A 21,643-nucleotide genomic window follows, 5' to 3' on the forward strand; every position below is an offset into this window, starting at 1 on the left:
CACACACACACACCTGCATCCTTCCTTCTGTTTCAGACTCTAAAGCAGGTAGAAAAGTTGATTGATGGCTGCAGTGCATTTCATTAGCATAATGGGCAGACACAGTTTGAAGTAGTGTAACTAAGCCTCATGTAAATTCAGACACAGCCACACAGTCTGCTAGAATACCCTGCAGTGAAGCACAAACACCCACTACATACCCTGTCTCTCACCCTTTCTTCCCCTGCTAATAGATCTAAAGAGACACTAACCAATCTAAGGCCATGTCGACATTAGGCCGTTTTATAGGGACGTGCACTTCGTTTTTGCATCTATTGTCCGCACTACCTCTATTGTTTTCTATTGTTCGTCGAATATGAAGACTCATCCGGCGGCCGAGCCCGTCTTCGTAATCAAAATCCAGGTTGGAATGGTAATGTAGACCTGTGGAGAGACTAGAGTTTTGAAACGATGCAAGTAACCGACTTGTACAGCGGGTGGCGGTAAACACCTTGAAGGTGTGTTCACAACCCACGAGTTGAGACAAGAAGTGTCATTTCAACTAACGTTACACCGTTTCAACATGGATAACCAAATTCTGACCTTATTTGTGATTCAAAGCATTATGGTAGCACAGCATTCCCTGCAGCGAAGAACGCAAGCCACTATTCAAGCGTTGTGTAGCGTAGCGTGGGACAGCAATATTAAATAGTAGGCTATAACCGGCATAGTAGCCTATATAAGAACCATCACAGGTCGCACTTGAAAATGAGATCCAGGTCTCAAGGTGATTCACCTGTATAAATAAAGGTTAAATAAGAAATATATATATATATCACTCCGTTACTCCACTGCTGCTGCCCCACCTGCCCGCAACCCCCCGCCAAAGACGATGCCATCGTCCATTGTCAATTTTTACCATGATTATTCAAGTTGGTAGACATCGTCCAACCCTAGCCAGTAGGTGGTGCAGTGCCGAATTGCATGAAATTCGGCACTGCACGAGCGTGTGTGTGTATGTGGCTTGTGGTTGTGCTTGTTCCATGTTCAGTAGGGTGGGGCAAAATCTTACTCCAATGTATTAATATTGAACGTGTTAAACGTAAAGAACGCGTCCAAATTGCACCAAATTCAGCACTGCGCTCCGTCACCCGCCACTCCCCCAAGCTCACTCCCCGAGTTTGAAGTCGATCAGATGAACAGTTTTGGACATACGGACAGACATACAGACAGACAGACACTCCTGCCTTTATTAGATGATACTGTAGTCTACTAATAAAATAACTTCTTACATACAGTACATTATTTGACCCAAACTACTATCATTAACATGATTTGGGATGGTAAATGATAAACTATTCCTGAGGTAATATCTTCAGCATCTAACAATTTAAAATGATGATGATGTGATTTCTCTGAGGATTAGGCATATTTGATGTTTGAGTATTCAGCTACAGCAGACAATTGTTAATTATGCGCTGATGATGATGTTTGTCTCAAGATATGAATTTGTTTTTTACTATAAATGCTTTCACACATTTAAGTATCTCAGTTTTATGTTCCCATTCAGTGCTCCAAACTCAGATGCAGATGATGTGTCATTTAGAGAGAAGATGAGACAGCAAATTAAGAAAAATGGCTGCTCCTACAAAGGAGATAAACCCACATGATCAGATCACGTATTTGATGTTGCATGAACTTGCATCCACTATTTTTTCTCATTGTTGCTCATTTGTGTTTTGATGTGCGAAAATATGAGGACGAGGGGGTGAAAGTGAAAATGGGCTTTTAATTAGTAGACCTCCCTTTTAGACGGTAACCTAATTGGAAGACTATTATGACATTTTCATGGCAGCTGTTTAGAGTCCAGGCTCAGAGATCCACTGACTCCTCTCAAATGTAACATCAAATGCAGTTGCAGGAGTCCGATGTTCAAAGTTGAGTGTTTGTATCATCGTATGTTTCAAGTATCAGAACGGTTGATTAAAAAATAAAAACTCTAAAAGCAAGAACATATTCTTCTTCTCTCATTGCAGCGATCAGCAGCAGCATCATTCATCTTTCCCTGATGCCGGGTACTAATAACAGCTTCCACATCGAGGGTTAAGATCGTGAGCTTGGAGCTATTTCAGGCCAGTGTGATTGTGAATATTGATGAGTTAGATTGCTGCTGGTTTGTGTGAATCAATCCAGTTGAGGAATGGGAGTGTCGGAGGCCAAGTTGTTGTGTCTCCTCAGTAGGCAGACGTGAGAAGCCTCACTAAGCACCTATCCAGCCTGCGTCTGTATTCCCTGCCTGCCGCCCAGCAGGTGGCAGCAGGGCTTTCAGTTGGGCAGATGTACATATTAGTCAGTCCATACATATGAAACATGGCAGGTCAACAGCCCCTCATAGGAAACGCTGAAGTCAGAGAGACAACTAGTCTCACGTGGTCAGACCCACCCTCAACGTCAGCAAGCTTCCAGCAACGGAGGGTCTGGGTTCGATTCCCGCCTGGGAATATTGTGTGCATGTAAACGTGCTCAGTGTTTACAGCTGCATGTGTGTGTTTGTGTGTATGCGCTGGTTTACTCTGCCAGTCACTACGTTTACATCCACACAATATTCCGGTTTTTGCCCATATTCGGAAAATGACAATATTCCGACTAAACAAATAATCCACTAATATTCCTGTTTACATGCAGCCGTAGCTCGCCCTCCCCGACACGTGGGGGAGGGGGGGAGAGAGAGAGATGCAGGTAGGCGGAGTCTTTCTGCTCAGAATAAACAGAGGATCACTTGGTCCATTTCAGGAGCTTGCTGCTGGAAAGTTTGGCGTTGTGATTATTTGCACATCAAAGTCTTTAATAAAAAGTAGGCTAGTAGCCTACGTTATTACCTCGCAGGCTCGCAAGCATTGTGGACTTCCGTGGGCAACCAATCGATGTTTCTCATCTCCCGATCAGAAATGTTGGCTTTTCTTTTCGTATGCCAGAGATGACGGTTATATAATTATATTGCCTCTTTCTAGTGCTTTCTAGCACACAACAGGCAACATGCGTCGCAAACTGCAGTAAAAACCCTGATTGAGACGCATATTCCGAATGCGCTGTCTACATGATCAAAGAATCCTCCTAAAACCCGAATAATACTGGAATATCCCAGATGTCTTAATCGGAAAATGCTAAATTCGGAAAAAGGGCAAATTCTGAAAATGCAACAGGAATATGCTGTTTCCATGACCCTTATCAAATTCAGAATATTGTCATTTTCCGAATAATAGTGGAATATTGTGTGCATGTAAATGTAGTCAGTGTTTTCCACTGTTGAAAGCGGTCTCCTTGCCTTGGAGAGATATGGTGAAATACTCTTCAGCTCTCAGTATGTGCTTCTGCCACTCTTTCTGTGCTGTTGAAAGAGTGCTCCGGCAGTGTAGAGAAGATAAAATAGCAGGTTCCCTGGATACAGGGCTACACTTAAGCTGCTCTCTCCTTTGTGAAGCAAGCACAGAATACTCTAATTGGCTCCAATTTGAGAGGCCTTCAGATTTAATCCTATAGCACCACAATGTTTTATACTATGCAGAGAATACAGTACACAGAGCATGTTTTTCCTCTGCCATCAGCATGGCTTTGTTAGGAGAGTTCAGATGTAGCAGTGACTCACCAGTTACCTCGCCGTGTCGTGCTGATAGTTTGGCCTATTAAAACTCACTTTCCTTCCTGTATGCTGGTCCAGCACTGCAGCTAAACAAAGACTTTGTGGAATCAGAGAAGACCAGAGAGAAACCATCACCTCATCATAGTCTACTACACCAGTGATACTCAACTTGCGGCCCGGCGCCCCCTGTGTGGCCCGCGATGGAATTGCAAAAAAAAAAAATATATATATATATATATAGTGCACCTGAACGCAACATGCAAGATACCCGTGTCCAAATGTTCATGTCATTCTGGCCAATACTCCACTTCTGTTATAGCATTTCAGTCTGGAATATGGAATATATTTCAATAATCTATGATTTAGCTGCTAAATTCTCAAACACCGCCGTCTGCTTGCTACCCAGGCACTTACAGTATGTATGTACTTAACCTAACTAACTTAACCTAACTAACTATCCGGTGTGCACAACATTGTCAGACTAAACTCTGGCTGACACCCCAAAAACCTACAATCCGCTACAGAAAAATGTATATTGTTTGTTAATTAACTGGCCGCTGGCCTTCTATCATTTCACGAAAGTGGCCCCCGGGCAAAGCAAGTTGAGTATCCCTGGTCGTCTACACAGTCATGGACGTATGTTCGGGGGTGGTTTTGTGATATCACATGTAGCCACGAAATGAGTTTGAGTAGAGACAACTTGAATTGCAAGATGCCTGAATGATCAGTGATACAGCAGCATCAGTATTGTGCTGTTTGAAAGACACACTTTCACACAGGAGCCTGTGGGAACTGAGCAAGTCGGCAAGCTCTCATTTGCATAAGCCATGACCCATAACAAACGATCAGTTGCCAGAGGAGCAGTATACACGAACATCATTTTTTGCACGGCTTAAATGTTAGTGTAATCTTTCAAATGACTGCCAGATTCATGGGCCTTGAACAGATATATGACTACTGATAACTTTGACTGTTGTCGTAAAGTGATTTTTTTTAAGGTCATAATAACTGAGATGATTGGAGCAGCCTGTGGCATTTGGTCGTGAACCCTGAGTTAATGGGGCTGCTTTGCACCTTTATTGATGTAGTAATGGCTCTGCTTATGGCCTTCGCTGAATAATAACCAGCAGCACAAGCAATACACGCTAACAGTCACCTGCAGGCAGACCTTTGCAACACAGAGATGTAATGTGTGTGTGTGTGTGTGTGTGTGTGTGTGTGTGTGTGTGTGTGTGTGTGTGTGCGCGCGCAGACACGTACGCGCCCATTTTTAAAGCTACAGCGAAGATACTGATATCATAGAAACTAGAAGACCTAAGGAATCCATTGCTACCAAACATGACATGCTAAAAGGGCGTGGCCATATTCAAAGGGGTCCCTTGACCTCTCACCTCAATATATCTGAATGATAATGGGTTATATCGGTACCCACACGTCTCCCTTTACCGGCATGCCCACTTTATGCTAATCCCAACGTTACGGATCGGTCCCCAGTCATTTCTCAATATCCAATTCATACTCGTATCGTGTCTAGGGGGTGACTGGTATTATTATCCGATAACATGAGAACAGAAAACAATGAATCGGGCGGTTTATCAATTGAGTGCAGGCCACTCACCCGTTAGCTTTAGCTGATGCGGCCTCCAGGAGCGTCCCGACACACGGCAAGCTCCGACGATCAGATGCGTGAGGCATCCAAGATAGTCCTCACGTTCAGAGAGTCCCATAAACATGGGACAGGACGAAAAACAATAAACAGTGCAACCGAGACATAAACTAGCATATTATTGCTATCAACAACCTGCGTTGCGGCCGTGACGGCTGCAGTACCATTCAGTACCACAGTACCATTCAGATTGCCATTTTGGTGTTGGCAGTGTCGGCACAGAATCACAGCACAGTTTGCCATAGTGTGGGAGGTACGGTGGTGCAGTGGTTAGCACTATCGCCTCACAGCTCGAAGGTCGTGGGTTCGATGCCCACCTGGGGACGAGGTGAGCGCTGAAGGAATGCGTGCCCGTCCACACACCACATGTCCTTGAGTGCCCACCGCCCGGGTGGGGTCGGCAAAATGGCCTTTCTGTGTGGAGTTTGCATGTTCTCCCCGTGCCTCCCGGGGGTCTCCTTCATATAGGAACCCCCTTCACAAAAACATGCAACATCCTGGTTGCTAATGTGGTTCCTCCTCTGATCGTTAAGGGCGCCTGTTCAGAGGGAGGGGAACTGGATGGAATAGCGTGAACCTCCCACGTGCTATGTCCTACCGGTGAAGCTTCCTCTGGCAGGTGAAAAGAAGCGGCTGACTTGACTGCCCATGTCTCGGAGGAAGCATGGAATCAGTCTCGGCTCTCCCCAGATCGGCAGAGGATGGAGTAGCAACCAGGAATGAGCAATCAAACGAGCACTAAACGGGGGATAAAAATGGGATAAAAAAATCGGGGGGGGGGGGGGGGAGTTTGCCATAGTGTGGCCATGTGAGCTTTGGAGCAGGAAGAAGAACACAAACATTTAGAGAGATTGAGTAAACATCTGCTCTCATTCCCTGTTGTGCTCAACACACAAATCCACATCAACAGCCTCCACCTGATGTCTGCTACCACTCATGTGCCTCGTCTGACTCTGGTGTTCAGTCCTGCTGTGGGAATGAATCAGCCACATTGGTTGGTTAGTTTAGCCCTGAAATATGTGTGGACTTGGATAAAAGAGGCACCCCACCGAGCCTGTCTGCAGAAATGTGTGTGTGTTGTAGATGTAATACAGTCAATTATATTATCTTTACACTCTGCATGGGATTTTCTACATGGCAGCCAATACAGTCCTTAGAGACAGAAGCACAAAACAGCAATGAGAATACAATCTTTTGAAATCAAAGTGTTGGAGAGAAGCTACATTTATTTTTTTATGTTTTTATTTATTTTAACTTAGATTATCATGGTACGACGATAAAGAGAAAGAAAATGCTAGTTTTTCACCCTGACCGTCTGATATTTTATACTGGCTTTATACAGATTTCATTATAATCAATATAACAACCCCCCCCCCCCCCCCCCCCCTCCTCAGTTTGGCCTAAAAAAATCCCACATCATAGTTGTTTCTTCACAGAACACACTGATGTTATTATAAAATCATGGTTGTGTCTTTTACATTTTGCCGTTTTTGGCTTTTGTTTTTGTATATTTTAATTTGCATACTAGCCAATCATCCCCCAAATCAGATCCCCATGCAGCTTTGGGGTAAACCAATCAAATTAGTCGAGGCGATCATTAATTCATCCTAATTGGTGGGTGAGCAGTATTTGGACCTGGTGCCCCAGCATGATGCCCCCTCCCCCACCTCCACTCCCTGACGAACGCCACCCCCGTTTGATCTACACTAATCTAATTAACACTTAAACAACAACACCTGGGCTCTTCACTGGAAGATCTGCGGCTGCTGACACACACACACACACACACACACACACACACACACACACACACACACACAGCCTCACACACACACGCTTCCCAGATGCGACTTTGATACCTCTGATGGTAGCAGGCATGAGGTGATGATTTGCACTTAACTCAAGCGCTCTCACACCAGACACTCAAAGAGAGGAGAGAGGGGTACGTTGGTACGTTGGTACGTTGTAATGGGGGGATATTTCAGTCCCCAATATACATCTAACTGGTGTCTAATTGACAGCGATTAGGTTGTGGTCTGATGCACCTGATTGGATTAGCCCCGGCTCTCGCTTTCTGCTCCAACTCACCGTAGCCTTAAAGCCAACCTTGACCCCCATTAGCCCTGCACTCATCAGAGAGAGCTGGGGGACTCTGGTGCTGCAGCAGCTTATCATCCCGCCTCTAATTGGCCTGATGAGGCGGGATAAATATCGTCAACGCCGTAATGCAATTCCCCGATCAATATGTAGCCTGCACGCTATCAGCCAATGAAGGCTGGGAGAGAAGCAGGATGATTTTTTTTGCAGTCCTCCTACAAAATAAATATTGCAATCAGATTGCAATCTGATCACCCAAAATGCATGTTAACGCCAGGTGTAAATGAAATCAGGTTAATGTGGTCGGGCACTATCTGATTGCAATCTGATCACAGAAAACACTTGTTAGTGCCAGGTGTAAATGGCCTCTATGAGTTGACGATTCAGTCTGAATATCAGGCTACTACAGTACAACAGCAATGTGTAGAAGGGCAACTTATAACGCACAACTCAGACTTTGAAGCAGATGGGCTACAGCAGCAGCAGACCGTGGAGACGAAGATGACCCTACAGGGGGCGCATGATCGCCAAAATGGGAGGATTTTAGAGTGAAAAATGCTCCATGGTCTGATGAATCCTGCTTTGTGTTGTGATTTGAATCTGTGTCAACAGTACAGGCTGCTGGTGTAATAGTGAGGGAGATGTTTCCCTGGTGCACATGAGGCTCTTAGTACATCACCATCACAGCATCATCTGAATGCCACTACCTTCCCATACATTGTTGCTGACTGTCACGGTCACATCGCTCATGGATTGGTAATGATGGCTGTCAATCAAAAGTGGGCGAAGCTTGTGTTCAGTTGCATGACACCGAAGTTGATATTGGAGGCTTCTGCGTCATACCTTCCCTTACATTGTTGTTAACCAAGCGCGTTCCTTCGTGGCCACATTTGCTCTTGGTCGAATGGATATTGCAGCATTATTCCAGTAGGATAATGTGCACCATGTCACCAATGAAACATCATCTTCTGATGGATCCAGGAGGTAGCTGAGTTGACTCCACTAGCCTGCACAGTCTCCATATCTCCACCTAATACAGCACCTTTGAGATGAAGTGGAATGGCATGTTGGCAACATGATTGCAGCGTGGACTGTGATCCCTGTGGAGAATATCTGGCACCTTGATTGAAGGTGAATGATTCAAGCTGTTATGAAGGCAAAAGGGGATCTAGTGGTACTAATTATAAAGTGGTCCCGGCGTTGACCCCAATCCCAGGTCCTTTCTGTGTGGAGTTTGCATGTTCCCCCTGTGTTCGTGTGGGTTTCCTCCAGGTGCTCCGGTGTTCTCCCACCATCAAAGACATGTATGTTAGGGTTAATGGTTTCCTCCCACCATCAAAGACATGTATGTTAGAGTTAAAGGAGAATTTCGTTTTTTTACACCACGGTCCTTATTTCCAGCTTAAAATATGTTTTACTCACCCAAATAACTTTGGTTTCATTCGGATGTCCACAGAAGATTTTGAGGTCGGAGTAGCATCCTCAAACAGGCTATAACGGGTGCAAACGGGGAAAGGTGCATGCGCTCTGTAAATAACACACCTTCTGCCATACTGCCATAATGAACCGTGATGTGACAGAAAATGTGTTATTTACAGAGCGCATGCACCTTGCCCTGTTTGCGCCCGTTATAGCCTGTTTGAGGATGCTACTCCGAGCTCAAAATCTTCTGTGGACATCCGAATGAAACCAAAATTATTTGGGTGAGTAAAACATAATATTTTAAGCTGGAAATAAGGACCGTGGTGTAAAAATACGAAATTCTCCTTTAATGGTTTCCACTATCAAATACATGTATGTTAGAGTTAATGGTTTCCTCCCACTATCAAAGACATGTATGTTAGGGTTAATGGTTTCCTCCCACTATCAAAGACATGTATGTTAGGGTTAATGGTTTCCTCCCACTATCAAAGACATGTATGTTAGGGTTAATGGTTTCCTCCCACTATCAAAGACATGTATGTTAGAGTTAATGGTTTCCTCCCACTATCAAAGACATGTATGTTAGAGTTAATGGTTTCCTCCCACTATCAAAGACATGTATGTTAGAGTTAATGGTTTCCTCCCACTATCAAAGACATGTATGTTAGAGTTAATGGTTTCCTCCCACTATCAAAGACATGTATGTTAGAGTTAATGGTTTCCTCCCACTATCAAAGACATGTATGTTAGAGTTAATGGTTTCCTCCCACTATCAAATACATGTATGTTAGTTAATGGTTTCCTCCCACTATCAAAGACATGTATGTTAGGGTTAATGGTTTCCTCCCACTATCAAAGACATGTATGTTAGGGGTAATGGTTTCCTCCCACTATCAAATACATGTATGTTAGAGTTAACACGTTCAGTGCCAGCGACGCCATATGGCGTCATTAGAAATTTACCGTACAGTGCCAGCGACGCCAAATGGCGTCATAACTCCAAATAGTTTTTTTGACGGGGGGGTGTCGATCTAAGCTTCTTACGTCGCCTCTAACAATATTGTAGCTATTGGAGGTCGATAACCTATTTTACAAACCCATTAGGTGGCGACAGCACTCTCCTGATCAGAGAAAAAGGAGCCAAACACACAGAAATAGTCACTGGGGAAAATGAGGAAATCGCATCGCATCCGTCCGTATGCATCGACGTGCCTCCATAAACGAGCACAACGCCAGCTGTGCCCCCAGCAGCAGCATCCGCTGTCACAACTGAGCACCTCCATGTACGCTGCAACAGCACATTCACATAATCAGCCTTATTATTCCGAACTGGAAGCATGCCAGCCCGTGACAAACACACGCGGAACCAAAAAGCTGAATGTCGCGCACCATTCACTGTGTGTGCGCAGCAAACTCAGCAGAGACTGAGAGCCACCAGACACATAAGACACACCCAGGAGGCGTGTGCAGTTGAGGGGGGGGGGGGGGAGCACGGAGAGCAGCAGAGCAGCATACACTTCACCCAGACAGACCCAGACATCAGAAAATTAGCTTCAGAGTCAGTGATGTGCTTGAAATGTTTAATTTCACAAAAGGCTCATTATCTCAGCTCGTAGAAAAAAAGGGATGTTTTTGCTTCAATCAAGCTATCTTCTCCGGCTCATAACTAAAGAACGGAAAATGGGATCAATAAACTTTTTTTTGCAGGTGATAGAAGAGAGTCTCATCGTTATTTGTGCGTGTTCAGTGTTTACATAGTAATTATTAAAAAAATTATATGACTGTTTTAAAATGCATTGCGGCCTATGTGGCACAGCAAGCAACCTTTTGCCCAAGGGCCGTGGCATTCAAAGTGTTAATGGTTTCCTCCCACTATCAAAGACATGTATGTTAGAGTTAATGGTTTCCTCCCACTATCAAAGACATGTATGTTAGAGTTAATGGTTTCCTCCCACCATCAAAGACATGTATGTTAGAGTTAATGGTTTCCTCCCACCATCAAATACATGTATGTTAGAGTTAATGGTTTCCTCCCACTATCAAAGACATGTATGTTAGGGTTAATGGTTTCCTCCCACTATCAAATACATGTATGTTAGGGTTAATGGTTTCCTCCCACTATCAAAGACATGTATGTTAGAGTTAATGGTTTCCTCCCACTATCAAAGACATGTATGTTAGAGTTAATGGTTTCCTCCCACTATCAAAGACATGTATGTTAGAGTTAATGGTTTCCTCCCACCATCAAATACATGTATGTTAGAGTTAATGGTTTCCTCCCACTATCAAAGACATGTATGTTAGAGTTAATGGTTTCCTCCCACTATCAAAGACATGTATGTTAGGGTTAATGGTTTCCTCCCACTATCAAAGACATGTATGTTAGAGTTAATGGTTTCCTCCCACTATCAAAGACATGTATGTTAGAGTTAATGGTTTCCTCCCACTATCAAAGACATGTATGTTAGAGTTAATGGTTTCCTCCCACCATCAAATACATGTATGTTAGAGTTAATGGTTTCCTCCCACTATCAAAGACATGTATGTTAGGGTTAATGGTTTCCTCCCACTATCAAAGACATGTATGTTAGAGTTAATGGTTTCCTCCCACTATCAAAGACATGTATGTTAGAGTTAATGGTTTCCTCCCACTATCAAAGACATGTATGTTAGGGGTAATGGTTTCCTCCCACCATCAAATACATGTATGTTAGAGTTAATGGTTTCCTCCCACTATCAAAGACATGTATGTTAGGGTTAATGGTTTCCTCCCACTATCAAAGACATGTATGTTAGGGTTAATGGTTTCCTCCCACTATCAAAGACATGTATGTTAGGGTTAATGGTTTCCTCCCACTATCAAAGACATGTATGTTAGAGTTAATGGTTTCCTCCCACTATCAAAGACATGTATGTTAGAGTTAATGGTTTCCTCCCACTATCAAAGACATGTATGTTAGAGTTAATGGTTTCCTCCCACTATCAAAGACATGTATGTTAGGGGTAATGGTTTCCTCCCACTATCAAATACATGTAAGTTAGAGTTAATGGTTTCCTCCCACTATCAAAGACATGCATGTTAGAGTTAATGGTTTCCTCCCACTATCAAAGACATGTATGTTAGAGTTAATGGTTTCCTCCCACTATCAAAGACATGCATGTTAGAGTTAATGGTTTCCTCCCACTATCAAAGACATGTATGTTAGAGTTAATGGTTTCCTCCCACCATCAAATACATGTATGTTAGAGTTAATGGTTTCCTCCCACTATCAAAGACATGTATGTTAGAGTTAATGGTTTCCTCCCACTATCAAAGACATGTATGTTAGAGTTAATGGTTTCCTCCCACTATCAAAGACATGTATGTTAGAGTTAATGGTTTCCTCCCACTATCAAATACATGTATGTTAGGGTTAATGGTTTCCTCCCACTATCAAATACATGTATGTTAGAGTTAATGGTTTCCTCCCACTATCAAAGACATGTATGTTAGAGTTAATGGTTTCCTCCCACTATCAAAGACATGTATGTTAGAGTTAATGGTTTCCTCCCACTATCAAATACATGTATGTTAGAGTTAATGGTTTCCTCCCACTATCAAAGACATGTATGTTAGAGTTAATGGTTTCCTCCCACTATCAAAGACATGTATGTTAGAGTTAATGGTTTCCTCCCACTATCAAAGACATGTATGTTAGAGTTAATGGTTTCCTCCCACTATCAAAGACATGTATGTTAGAGTTAATGGTTTCCTCCCACTATCAAATACATGTATGTTAGGGTTAATGGTTTCCTCCCACTATCAAATACATGTATGTTAGAGTTAATGGTTTCCTCCCACTATCAAAGACATGTATGTTAGAGTTAATGGTTTCCTCCCACTATCAAAGACATGTATGTTAGAGTTAATGGTTTCCTCCCACTATCAAAGACATGTATGTTAGAGTTAATGGTTTCCTCCCACTATCAAATACATGTATGTTAGGGTTAATGGTTTCCTCCCACTATCAAATACATGTATGTTAGAGTTAATGGTTTCCTCCCACTATCAAAGACATGTATGTTAGAGTTAATGGTTTCCTCCCACTATCAAAGACATGTATGTTAGAGTTAATGGTTTCCTCCCACTATCAAAGACATGTATGTTAGAGTTAATGGTTTCCTCCCACCATCAAATACATGTATGTTAGAGTTAATGGTTTCCTCCCACTATCAAAGACATGTATGTTAGGGTTAATGGTTTCCTCCCACTATCAAAGACATGTATGTTAGAGTTAATGGTTTCCTCCCACTATCAAAGACATGTATGTTAGAGTTAATGGTTTCCTCCCACTATCAAAGACATGTATGTTAGGGGTAATGGTTTCCTCCCACCATCAAATACATGTATGTTAGAGTTAATGGTTTCCTCCCACTATCAAAGACATGTATGTTAGGGTTAATGGTTTCCTCCCACTATCAAATACATGTATGTTAGGGTTAATGGTTTCCTCCCACTATCAAAGACATGTATGTTAGGGTTAATGGTTTCCTCCCACTATCAAAGACATGTATGTTAGAGTTAATGGTTTCCTCCCACTATCAAAGACATGTATGTTAGAGTTAATGGTTTCCTCCCACTATCAAATACATGTATGTTAGAGTTAATGGTTTCCTCCCACTATCAAAGACATGTATGTTAGGGGTAATGGTTTCCTCCCACTATCAAATACATGTAAGTTAGAGTTAATGGTTTCCTCCCACTATCAAAGACATGCATGTTAGAGTTAATGGTTTCCTCCCACTATCAAAGACATGTATGTTAGAGTTAATGGTTTCCTCCCACTATCAAAGACATGCATGTTAGAGTTAATGGTTTCCTCCCACTATCAAAGACATGTATGTTAGAGTTAATGGTTTCCTCCCACCATCAAATACATGTATGTTAGAGTTAATGGTTTCCTCCCACTATCAAAGACATGTATGTTAGAGTTAATGGTTTCCTCCCACTATCAAAGACATGTATGTTAGAGTTAATGGTTTCCTCCCACTATCAAAGACATGTATGTTAGAGTTAATGGTTTCCTCCCACTATCAAAGACATGTATGTTAGAGTTAATGGTTTCCTCCCACTATCAAAGACATGTATGTTAGAGTTAATGGTTTCCTCCCACTATCAAAGACATGTATGTTAGAGTTAATGGTTTCCTCCCACTATCAAAGACATGTATGTTAGAGTTAATGGTTTCCTCCCACTATCAAAGACATGTATGTTAGAGTTAATGGTTTCCTCCCACTATCAAAGACATGTATGTTAGAGTTAATGGTTTCCTCCCACCATCAAATACATGTATGTTAGAGTTAATGGTTTCCTCCCACTATCAAAGACATGTATGTTAGGGGTAATGGGGGGGCGTGGGGCTAGCAACCCCATCCCATAAAAACCCACTTGCTACAGAAATTCTATTCAGCAGTTTTATCAATGAATGGGCCTCCCACTCCCCGCCCACATGTTCCCCCTCTCTCCAGCGAGTGAATGCGCACCGTGAGGCTCAGGAGGCGGATGAAAGAAATGGATCACTTGTGTAGGTTGCAGTGGCCTAGATAGCGGCCTCATGGGGCTGTCATCTTACTGTAATTAAGGATTGTCAAGGTGATTAATAATGTCTATAGAGCCAAAGCTGCCAGCAAATAGTGAGTGGAGGAGGTACCCAAATCTTTGAGAGAGAGAGAGAGAGAGAGAGAGAGAGAGAGAGAAAAGAGTGAGAGAGAGAGAGAATTTGAGATCCAAGGTCTGCCACCCCCTGTACACACACCTGCTGTGCACCACAGACTACCAAGCACCTCTAAGGGTCCAGTACTAGAATAAAGGAAAAGTACACCATAGATAGATCCGAGCCTATGTGTTTTTTGTATCTGGCTTTCCAGCTGCTGATCTGCGTCCTGCTGAGTCTCTCTCAGATCAGATGAGAACAGACTGACAGCATGGCCTAATGAGCGTCTACTGTACTGTCTACTAATGCCCCCCGCTAAAAGTTGGGTTGATTTTGTTTTAACTATATTAAAGCTGACAAGCTCATATGTCCTGCCATTCCCTACTTATCCATTTGTTTATTTGTTAAGCTATTTTCAAATTATTTTTCTTTCTGTGAGATCAAAGATGGTTGACTTGTATTCAGCTTAGTGATCAAAAAAGTCATAACCAAAAAAGGCACACTGTTTTGCAAAAAAATTAAAAAGCCTTTAATAGAATGGCTTCACGCCTACGCGTTTCAACATATAGTCTTCATCTTCCTGATGAAGACTATATTATGTTGAAACGTACATTATAGTGTTTCAATGGAAAAGACAGAAAAGAGACAGGACGCCTGGCAGAGAAAAAGTTGGACTGTTTCCAAACGGTAAAGAGCTCGGCAGCTGAAAGAGAAGCTAGAAGGTATTAAGGTGAGAGGGATAATGTTGCTCTGTCACTGCTGGCTTTGGATCTTATTTCTAAGCCTTTCTGTGTGCGTCGTCATTCCTCTTCAGCGTTGAAAAGAGGCCTGAAGAAAGTGTGGAGAACTGACGTTAGCGAAGGGCCTTCAAAGAACAAAGAGAGAGCCCGCCGCAAATGAGATTCTAATATCACACCTATTCACTGAGTTAATGTGGAGTCTCCCTGATGTTAGGCAGCTGTCTTTTTCCTTTCCTCAGCGGTCTTGCTTGATCCGTGCTCCTTCCCTCGCTCTGACTCTCGTCCTCTCTCTGTTCTCCTGGCTTTGTGCCGCTGAGCCCCTCACTCACTCCAGGGACTTTGGTGGAATCCTTTCAAGGCAGAAGGTGACTGTCTGAAATGTCATCCTCAGATCAGAGGTCTTCTGAAACGAGGCCCGTGCTGTCATCTGGGATGCTGCACTTCGTGAGCTCTGTGTTCAGTTTCACGTCGGTTTGCTCCGTGAAATTACAAAGAAAATGATACTGTCCTTAAGGTTGGAATAAGGGCAGAGCTATTTCCTTAAAGGGTTATTATGGTATACAGCTACTGTATGTCAAGGATGACTCAACTTCTATGTTTCACATTAAGACCAGGCTTTTTTGGAAGAATCTTATGATCATACTGCCATTCATCTGACAATATGTAGCTTTTTGTGTAATACAAGCTGCAAGATCAATTGTAAGACTTTTTTTTCCCAATAAGAAAAAATACACTGCTGCACGTTGAACTTGAATCAAATGTTTCCAAATTAATTATAAATTGAATCGAAAAACGAATCGAAGTTGGCCAACTGAACAGTAGATCTCAAACTACAGTACACTATTCACTTTATGTTCCAACACAGGGGTCAGCCAGTTACTTCCTATTGTGTTGACACTTCCTGTGACAGTACAGTACTAGTGAGCAGGTAAAACAGACGGTGTTTTGAACAGGAAGTCATAACACAACTGGTTCAAGTGGGCGGGGCTACATAAGGTGAATACACCTGAAGAAGTGTTCCGACACCTTGGGGGGGGGGGGGGTAGGTCAATTCCCCATCGACGCAACTCCAGCCCAGAGTGAGTGTGAACAGCTTTTCTCAGCCAGGTACTGGCAGAGAGTTTATAATTGAGTTGAGACTCAGGAAGGACTCATTAAGACGTTGTCAGTCTCCAGAGGAGGCTGCACTCCAATGTGTCGAGACACCACTGAGACTGCAGGAATCCCAGAGCCCTGCTCCTCTCCAGCTGCAGGGCGAAAGTGTGCGGCGGTGTGCGCGCATGTATGTGTGTGTGTTTGAGGGTGTGTGTGTTTGAGGGTGTGTGTGTGCACAGCTTTAATAAACGCACAGGTCCGTGGAGCACCATCTGCTACGCGCGGTGTTTGATCATGCAGGAGCTGGTTGTGAGGGACACCCCTGTCACCCACTATGTGTGACAAAGTATTGATAGAAAGTTAAACACCTGTTCATTGTCTCTCTCCCTCCACACTCTCTGCTGGGCAAGCTGCTCGAGCAGAGAGAGAGTTTTACCAGACAGAACGAGCCTCGCGGCTGGAGGATTCCCTCGGCAGATACAGTAAAGTCGCCAGTAAAGAGCAACTGGCAGTTAAATCAAGAAAGACAGTGAATTCTTTAAGTAAAAATTATGATTTACTATAGAGATGATATGATGATACATTATGATATAATGTTCGATAGACCCGAAACACCTTACGACCCCAGTTAACATCACTGATGACGCGTCCCAGCGCATGCTGTAGTATGTATTTTGAATTGTATTATTCTGGCTCCGCTGGCCAGTGACACTTAGGAATAGTCTAGGCGACAACCAAGTATAGTTTGGTGACAAGCTGGAGAGACAGTTGACGGTCGGAGAGACGGCACCCGGTACGGGATGGGTTTAGCACCCCAGCCTGGCTCTCTCGTGAGGGAGAAATCTACAAACGCTACGGATTAGCCTCCTGAAAAGCTGTGTAAAGATCGGCGCGGCCTGGGATCCTTCAGGCTAGAGCGAGGTGCTCGGTGCAGGCGAATGACGTGCAGCGCACAGGCCTTCTTGAGGCATCCTCTTTGGTATGGTAGGATTGCCTTTTCCCCAGGGAGGGTCTGGTGAGACGAAGGAGGAGCGCGGCGTGGATTCACCCACAGGGCCTTAGCCCTCCATGCACCGAAGGGTCTTTCAATACTGCGGTGTAGCACTAGCTCTATTGCAGCAGATTGGGCGTGATCAACCCTTCCGCAGGCAACGCTGCAGACAGAGTAGGAAGGCTGATCCGTGAGCAGCTGCTTCCGGGACGTGGGTCGGGGTCTTAATCGGCCTCGGCTGGGTCTACTGGGTGAGGGTGTATGATGTTCGATAGACCCGAAACACCTTACGACCCCAGTCAACATCACTGATGACGCGTCCCAGCGCATGCTGTAGTATGTATTTTGAATTGAAGTGTATGCATGATTGATCCTCCCCCTTTTCATGTTCACAGCACGGGTCCACGTCCAAGAAGGTCGTCTAGACGACTGTAGGCCTGTTGGAACCAATTTCAAGATTCAAATATAATTAAATTTAAACAGCTATTAATAAAATATGATTACCGGTTTATATATTTTTTTTTATCAACAACAAACAGCAAAATAACAAGTAAACATAAAGTAGTCTGCAGAATATGCAAGATCCAAATGAAGTAGCACTCGACAACGAGCAACTTGATCAAAATCTAATATTAAAATAAGAAAGCACTGAAAATCGAATTGGATTATATGGATTATAGAGGAAGATTGACAGCCCTAGTCTAGACCTACTGGTGATTGAGTCTTTTTTATACAGTAGGTGACTATTAAGCAAGATGGCCGGCAGGAGTCCACACATGAACTTCCTCCTGACCTCAATGTGTCAATTCAATGAGCGGTGTTTCTCTGTGCTGAAGATTCCCGCTCGAGTTGACGTGGTAATTAAAAGGAGCCTGAAGGCGTCTAGACATTGATCGTCTGGTTTCCACCTGCCTGCCTCAGGTCAAATCAATTAGAGTGTTATCAATGATGAGAGCTGACTAGAATACAGCCTCTATCCACTGCAAGTGTGTGTGTGGTGTGTGTGTGTGTGTGCATTTGTGTACACACACACACACACACACACACACACACACACACACACACACACACACACACACACACACATATATATAGACAATTGTCACTGATGCTCTGTTTGGCACTGACCCGAGTGGAGGATTTGTGCACAGGGCAAAGGTGATATTGGGTCACAGCTCTTGGTCAGCAAACAGTGTCATTAAGAGCATACCTGTTCTGACTGCTATAGACCCATCTGTGCTCCACTTAAACCACCTCATCATTTCTCTGGTGTTACTTTGACAGACACACAGACAGACACACACACACAGACAGACACACACACACACACACACACACACACACACACACATATACAAACACATATACACACACACACAACACACACAGACACAGACACAGCATTTCCAACATGGAGTCAAACATTACACCCAGGCATATCCAACATGGAGTCAAGTGACCTAATTAAAATCCTATTGTCAAAACATGCAGACGCTTGCTGTTCTGGGAAGAATGAAAAAAGATTAGTAGGGAAGTATGAGGAAAGCCTCTGTATAGTGGTGGATTTCATAAGATTAAGATTTCCACAGCTTTTCCATGTCATAACATTTCCATAATGATTATCCCCCCATAGAGGCATAGAGCCACATGAGACAAGTTTGCCAAATGGCACAGTACATATTTCTCTGTGAGTGCGCACAGTGGTGTGTTAGTCCTGTGTGTGGGTGGGTGTGTGTGTGTGTGTGTGTGTGTGTGTGTGTGTGTGTGTGTGTGTGTGTGTGTGTGTGTGTGTGTTGCCTGGTTGCCAGAATAAAATGTCTGCATTGTGTGTTTCTGTAATCCACAGATATGTGGACCAAAAAAACCATGTTGCATAATCATGTTTCTAGATATGTGAATATTAACATGATACACGTCATAGTCTCCTATTTATTGGAAGAGTGCTGTGGAGAGTCAGGGTGCTGTTGCCGGGGTGGATGGAGGGCTGCGTTCAATTCCCAGCTATGGTCACAGCATTTCCAAAGTTTCAACTGTGAGTCACATTTGACTTTATTTAAAGTCTATTTAAAGTCTAACCCAAACCATAATCCTAACATTAACCAATTTGTTTTACTTGCCTAAACATAGCCAAAGGTAAAGTTGTTTTATGTGTGTTTAATGTAGGGAAGGCAGTAAGGTTTTGAAATGAAGCACATTCTTTAGACCTGTTATTTATATACCAGCCACTACCTGCTGTTATTTATATACCAGCCACTATACCTCCTGTTATTTATATCCCACTGTCAACATTTCTATTAAGAATGACTTATTGTAACACATAATTATTGCTGCTGTGATCATTATGATTGCTATCGTCTTGCCGTGTGTTTAGACTCTATTTCTCGAGTGGTAAATTGTTCTATAGATTACAGACGCCGGCAGAGATGCTGATGAGGCGAGCGTAGGAGAAGATATTACCATATGTCTAATTTGGAGGTTTTTGCACCTCAGGTTCAGGAAAACAACATTTTAATCAAGGACAGCCGGCTCGCTTACCGATGTGGAATCTTAAAAAGTATCTGTGTGTTTAAGAACAAGGTGGCAGGTGGGTTGAGTTGAGTTTTCTGTCCATCTCTCTTCAACTGGTTCCTTTGCCTCAACCAACATCTAACCACCAACCAAAAAAAGAAGAAGAAACAAAAGGGAAAAAATGAGTTGAAAATGACTACAAACCTGATTTGACTCTAAATGCAAAAGGCTTATCAAAGGCAACCGTCTGTGAGCCTCTGGTTGAGAGCGTTGAGTTGAGGCGATGTCGAGGAGAAAGCGTGTCCTTTTCAGGCAGGACTGAGAAACCTTGATCTTCTATGCCCCACAGCATTGTGGGAGATGTGTTTAAAGAGGGACTTACCCCCCAGGTTTCTGGCAAAACGGCAGAAAGGCAGCAGATTCCACCCGCTAGTTTGTTCCAATGCAAATTGAATGCAGGCACACTGTTGTAAAAGAAGCAGAAGAGCGTCTCCTCTTGTCTCACTATACTCTTTGTCTGCGCTCACACCGGAAATAGCGGAAATATTTACCGGAAACAGCACCATGACAGTTTGCCCGCGTCGTTATAACGTTATATTAGATCTACAATATCGTTATAAATATCAACAACTAGCCAACGCTGGTGGGCTGTGTGTGTGTGTCTCCGCAGCCGTTGCTACCTGGCCTCTCTTGTGAGTATATCCATGTCTCTCTCTTCTCACTGCTGTGTTGCTGTGTGTTCCTCCCTGTTCTCCAGACCCTGCCCACCACAACGTACGAGCTGGAGATTGTGGCCAAGGACATGGCAGGGAGCGAGGTGGGCCTTACGGGGACAGCCACCGCCACCATTACCATCACAGACAAGAACGACCACGCCCCCGAGTTCACGCACCCGCTGGTGAGAGATGTCCTCTGCTTTACTTCTTCTGAATGCTGCGCTCTGTTTATCTTGCTCGTTCCCTCCTCTTGGGACAGTTTGTTTGTGTTTGACCCCTCCGGACTTCATATTTAGAGAGCTGTCGCTATTGGGTAACATCCCTCGCGCTCGTACACACTGAAAACTTTCTTTCGTACCACTTAATAGACAGTGGCTCCTCCTTCAGGTCCGCATTTACATATATATATAGTAGGACAAAACCGTCTATTGTTTGTCAGAAATGTGCAACATAAAGCTATAAAGAGTTTGTTCGGTAATTTTTTTTACAATACTTGGTATATAGAATATGATAATGCCATGACTGTGGAAGTCATTAGTCTGCAGCAGTTGGACTAATAGTAACCAGTGATGGGATGATTCACCAACATGCACATTTGTGTACGGGGCACGGTGGTGCAGTCGGTAGTGCTGTCGCCTCACAGCTAGAAGGTCCTGAGTTCGACTCTCGCCTGGGACGCTGTGGGCGCTGGAGTTGTGTCCCCCCCATATCTTCAGTGCCTACTGCCCAGGTGGGCTATCTCATCGAAGTGGAGTTTGCATGTTCTCCCCGTGCTCCCCAGGGGGTTCCTCCGTACATAACCCCCCACTAAAAACATGCAGAAGATCGTCATCCGACCAGTGATGACAACATCCGAAGTTGGTCCCCGGGCGCTGGAAAGAAAAAGCGACCACTGCTCCTGGCCTGCCCCCCGGAGGAAAGGACAAGCCAGGATGGGTCAAATGCAGAGGACAAATTTCACCGGCCACCATCAGCATGAGTGTGTTTGTGGCCGCATGCATGTGTTGGTGTGTGACTGTGTGACAATAAAAGACGGGCTTGTCCGTCACTAACTGTGTTGTGTGTGTGTGTGTGTGTTTGCGCGTGCGTCCGTGCA

The 21,643-nt window shown here is 43.8% G+C and overlaps 1 protein-coding gene across 1 annotated transcript in view; it reads left to right on the forward strand.

The window, feature by feature from the left end:
* The window catches only part of LOC310792913 (cadherin-13-like), a gene marked incomplete at both ends in the record, with an annotated part of 277,855 nt that overhangs the window by 205,429 nt on the left and 50,783 nt on the right, over positions 1-21,643 (forward strand). Inside the window, one exon of the mRNA XM_083654681.1 lies at positions 20,589-20,729. Within this exon, the coding sequence (XP_083510807.1) occupies positions 20,589-20,729 (141 nt within the window). The remainder of the gene's footprint in view (positions 1-20,588; positions 20,730-21,643) is intronic.

The sequence above is a fragment of the Poromitra crassiceps genome (genome assembly GCF_964638095.1).
Source record: "Poromitra crassiceps genome assembly, chromosome: 18".
In the NCBI taxonomy this organism is placed as follows: Eukaryota; Metazoa; Chordata; class Actinopteri; order Beryciformes; family Melamphaidae; genus Poromitra; species Poromitra crassiceps.